The sequence below is a fragment of the Dunckerocampus dactyliophorus genome, chromosome 13 (assembly GCF_027744805.1).
Source record: "Dunckerocampus dactyliophorus isolate RoL2022-P2 chromosome 13, RoL_Ddac_1.1, whole genome shotgun sequence".
NCBI lineage: Eukaryota > Metazoa > Chordata > Actinopteri > Syngnathiformes > Syngnathidae > Dunckerocampus > Dunckerocampus dactyliophorus.
The window spans coordinates 6,241,435-6,246,400 of NC_072831.1; the positions used below are offsets into that span (position 1 = coordinate 6,241,435).

Consider the following 4,966-nt stretch of genomic DNA (forward strand, 5'->3'; position numbering starts at 1 on the left):
AGTAACACCTTAAGAGTCGTGCTGGTCATTGACTTGACAGCCCTGGCTTTTAGCTCAATGGCTAGCGCTCTCAACTCTCATTTTGCAGAGACTGTCTCAAGCCCAGGCGGAACACGGGGCTGGCTGAACCAGGCCGGTTATAGGTTTTAAATGACAGGCTTTTATTCGGTATATTCATGTACTGTTTGGATTATTTTCAGTATTCCTAATTATTTTGGTTATGAATGTGTCGGTTATCATTAAGAAGATATTCTGTGACTACGGCCGTGTGGCACGTGTGCATGCAATCATGCCGTGCACTGGCCCACGTCTTCCAGTCGTGCCAGAAGAGGGCAAGTGTGCCGAACTTGAGCACAATCAGAGCATTCACACTAACCCTATGTGCTGAACTTCAGGTGTGAAACGGGCCGAAGCACGCTTACAACTGGCCCGGTGCGAGTACACCCTGGAAAAGATGTTTTCCACAAATAAGGCGAGATTGTTATCTCACACTCTTGAAGCTCCCACTTTTTTTTTTTATATCCTTGCCAAGATGGCTGATTGACGTTAAGAGCTCAAATGATCACTTCCTGTGCCTACCCTTTATAAATCTGCTTTGTGCTACTTCCAGAAGTGTGTACAGTACTTCCTTTTTCACAAGGTTACATTTAAGAAGGGAGTTTGTATTATTTTACATTTAAAAAGTAGAATTCTGCCTCACTATATGACCATTTAAGGACCAAATTGCCTACCTGACACAGCCCAGCAGGCCTCATCCACCTGGTCAGGATGCTGGGTAATGTTGTAGATGATGACGTCACACTCCAGCAGTTTTTCAAGAATCATTTCTCGACTCAGTTGCTTGGAGACAAAAAGTGGTAGTTTTTCTTTTGAGTAATTTTGCAGTTATGGTTAGATTTTTCTTTTTGTTGATAAAACACTTACCACGTATGCTTCCTGCAAATATGGCGTGTCCTCCTCCGAACCCTCTGATAGGGTCCCAACGACCGGGTAACTTTGTAACACGTTGTCGTTCGATTTCACTTTCACACCCTCTCTGTCAGTCGTTGCATTGGATTGAAGCGTTTGTTTGGAAAGCCACTGTCAAGCAGGAACACGTTTGCTTTCAATGAACGCAGTTGACATTCTACAATTCCAATTATTAACACTTAAGGACTCAGACCCTTTTGTGCTTAAAGAAAAACGACGAGGGATATACCACAAACCTAGTGGAATTTCCCGCAAATGATAACTAGATATGGCCACACGGTGGTCTAGTGGTTAGCATGTTGGCCACACAGTCACAGTCTGGAGATCGGGAAAACCTGGGTTGCATTTCTGTGTGGAGTTAGCATGTTCTCCCCGTGCATGGGTTTCCTCCCACATTCCAAAAACATGCATGTTAGGTTAATTGGAGACTCTAAATTGTCCATAGGTATGAATGTGAGTGTGAATGGTTATTTGTCTACATGTGCCCTGCCATTGGCTGGCGACCAGTCCAGGGTATACCCCGCCTCTCGCCCGAAGTCAGTTGGGATAGGCTCCAGCATGCCCCCGTGACCCTAATGAGAAGAAGCAGTATGGAAGATGGATAACTAGATACAGTGGTGTGAAAAAGTGTTGGCCCCCTTCTTGAGTTCTTATTTTTTTAATCACACTTAAATGTTTCAGATCATCGAACAAATTTAAATATTAGTCGATGACAACACAACTGAACACAAAATGCAGTTTTTAAATGAAACCTTTTATTATTAAGGGAGAAAAAAAAAATCCAAATCTACATGGCCATGTGTTCTCTGTGGTCTGACGAGAGAAAAGTTGAACTTTTTGGAAGGTGTGTCCCATTACATCTGGCGTAAAAGTAACTTCGCATTTCAGAAAAAGAGCATCATAACAACAGTAAAATATGGTGGTGGTAGTGTGATGGTCTGGGGCTGTTTTGCTGCTTCAGGACCTGGAAGACTTGCTGTAATAAATGGAACCATGAATTCTGCTGTCTACCAAAAAATCCTGAAGGAGAATGTCCGGCCATCTGTTGGTGACCTCAAGCTGAAAGCAACTTAGGTTCTGCAGCAGGACAATGATCCAAAACACACCAGCAAGTCCACCTCTGAATGGCTGAAGAATAACAAAATGAAGACTTTGGAGTGGCCTAGTCAAAGTCCTGACCTGAATCCTATTGAGATGCTGTGGCATGACCTTAAAAAGGTGTTCATGCTGGAAAACCCTCCAATGTGGCTGAATGACAACAATTCTGCAAAGATGAGTGGGCCAAAATTCCTCCACAGCGCTGTAAGAGACTCATTGCAAGTTATCACAAACGCTTGATTGCAGTGGTTGCTGCTAAGGGTGGCCCAACCAGTTGTTTGGTATAGGGGGTCATCACTTTTTCACACAGGACCATGTTGGTTTGAATTGTTTTTCTCCCTAAATAATAAAAAAACTTTAATTTAAGTTGTGTTAGTCAGTTGTGTTGTCACTGACTAATATTTAAATTTGTTTGATGGTCTGAAACATCTAAGTGTCAACAAAAACATGGAAAAAAAGAAGAAATCAGAAAGGCGGCAAACACTTTTTCACACCACTGTATACAGTGGTACCTCGGTTAACGTCCACCCCAGTTATCCCGTTTTTCGGTTAACATCCAAAATTTTTGCTAAAATTCTGTCTTGGCTTGCGTTTGCCCGCTTGTTTATCGTCCAAAATACCATCCGGTTTGTTTACGCCGCCATCTTGGATCACGACTCAAAAGGAAATCTTGCGATACTTGCACGTGATGGCACAATGCATTGTGGGCCTTGGGTGCCATTTTAGGACAGCAGCGTTTGTTTATATTATCAAGAGTTGTACAGAGACACACATCACAAACACATGGACTGCACAAAAGACAAAGGCGACGTTAAATGTTCAGTCGTCCATTATTTGTCATTTGTAAATATTTTTGCATAATTTTCTGCATGTAAAACTGTACTTATCGTCTATAAAATGTGTTTTGTGTTAACATTTTTGCGTGTCTGGACTGGATTAATTGGATTTACATTGTTTTCTATGGGAAAATTTGCTTTGGTTAGAGACCATTTTGGTTTGCGTTGGACCTTTTGGAAGAGATTGATGACGTTCACCAAGGCACCGCTGTATCATGATATCTTCTTATGAAAAAATATGAACCTAGTTATTTAAACACATAGCCAACTGCCATACTTGCTTCTTGAGTCAACGTAATTAAACATTACATTACAGTACATTAACAATTACTGACATCTACTTATAATTTGAACAGTGGCGGAGCCAGACATCTTTCATTAGGGTGGCCAAGGTGAGACCATTACTCACATAAGGGTGGCAGTAAGTTGATACCCTAATTGTACTGTATAAACGGCCAGTGGGGTGGCCGGAGAGTAACCAGCGGTGGCCATGGGCACCACTGGCCACCCCTTAGCTCCGCCACCGCTTTTGGACCGTTTATTAAACAGCTGAGCAGTGTGCCGAGAACATGTTTTCAACGCATCCTTGTTGGATTGTGCTCCCCATCATGACGAGAGTTTAGCACAAAACCAATTTAAGGGCATATTTAAAATGTTACCATGGATTGGTATGGGTTAATTATAAAACTATATTTACCTTGGCGATATTTTTTGATGCATATGAATCTACGGCGTTGATAAAAACTCGCTTCGGAGCCCGTTTTACCTTGACCATCTTCGACGCAAATTTCCGCCAATGTTTGTATTCCATTGCTATGGTTACGAAGGAGGTGCCTTTCTGCTAATACAAGGTTGGAGACGAACACGGATTTAACTGTGGATTTTGATCAGGAAATAAACTCAACAAAAGTTTAGGAACAGTGGTGATGGGCGGCAAAGTTATGCAGCTCAATTCCTTTATTTCCGTGACGTTCGTAGCACATCCCCCCCGCCTTTGGTTTGCGTCAGAAAAATAAGCATGTGTTTTATATTTGTCCTGTATGTACCCCATGTCCTACAACATACACAAAATATGGATCGATACCACAATAGTATCAGATCAACACTAGCGTGACGAGATGGAAATTTTTCAGTTCTATTCTATGCTCATTTTCACAAATATCTGTTTTTGGTAGTGTTGTTCAATTATATATGGAATTCCTTATTGGATATAGCAGGGCTTTTTTTTTTAGAAGCACCGCTAATGGCGATCCCTACAAATAAACTTAGTGACACCTCAAAGAAAAAAGGCTAAAACACTCAGATGAACAAATAAACATGGTAGGTGTGCGGCAACAGTACCTTTATTGATTTAGTGACACAGAAAGCAGTTCGCATAGATGCACAGTCTCTCGTCTTGCCTCAGCACCCCCTCAGGACAGAGCGAGGGACACGGTGTCCTTTCCAAGACTGGTTGGAAAAAACTCCCATGCTCCCTCCAGTTGCCTTTCAAGTGTGTAGAGGTGGTCCATTGCTCCACGACCACGATAATAAGTGTTTAAAAAGGATATGCAAATAAAAATGGCTAAGTAAATATAGTGGTAACTTGTCAAACAAAGTGAATTATGAATCGTTAGAACTTGACAGTAATGTAAACCGTAACACACTGCGCAGTAAGACACAGAGCAGGTTGAGAACCTTGGTTCTCATACATAAAAAATTAATTACTGATTAATTACTGAACACACTTTACAATAATGTACACAAAATTATAGTAATGAGGAACAAACTACAGTACCTAACCCTGACCCTAACCACTACTCATTAGCTCATTAGTTCCTCAGCAAGTGCTCTACTCATTAGTTCCTCATTATCCTTCATTAGTTCCTCAGTAACTACTGTATTTTTGTGCACCTTAGTGACGTGAGAGTGGCATTGATATAGTCAGACCCACCACAATCTACAAGTTGTGCTTCAGAGCCAAATTCCTAGAGAACGGCTCGGACTTTGTTCTACTCTGGAGGTTCCTCCAAACCATGAAACTCAAGGGAAGATCGGATGGGTGATCCTGGATGGACCGGGGT

General features: G+C 41.8%; 1 protein-coding gene across 3 annotated transcripts in view; it reads right to left on the reverse strand.

The window, feature by feature from the left end:
- ak7b (adenylate kinase 7b) overlaps positions 1-4,760 on the reverse strand; it is a 37,792-nt gene extending 33,032 nt beyond the window's left edge. For 2 of the 3 annotated variants that reach the window (XM_054796023.1, XM_054796020.1), the window contains exons 1-3: positions 3,601-4,760; positions 925-1,080; positions 732-840 (exon numbers count right to left, since the gene is read on the reverse strand). In XM_054796023.1, the coding sequence (XP_054651998.1) occupies positions 732-840; positions 925-1,080; positions 3,601-3,714 (379 nt within the window). In that variant the 5' untranslated portion in view covers positions 3,715-4,760. The remainder of the gene's footprint in view (positions 1-731; positions 841-924; positions 1,081-3,600) is intronic. The other variant, XM_054796022.1, reaches the window with a different exon arrangement.
- Positions 4,761-4,966: the final 206 nt, after the last annotated feature.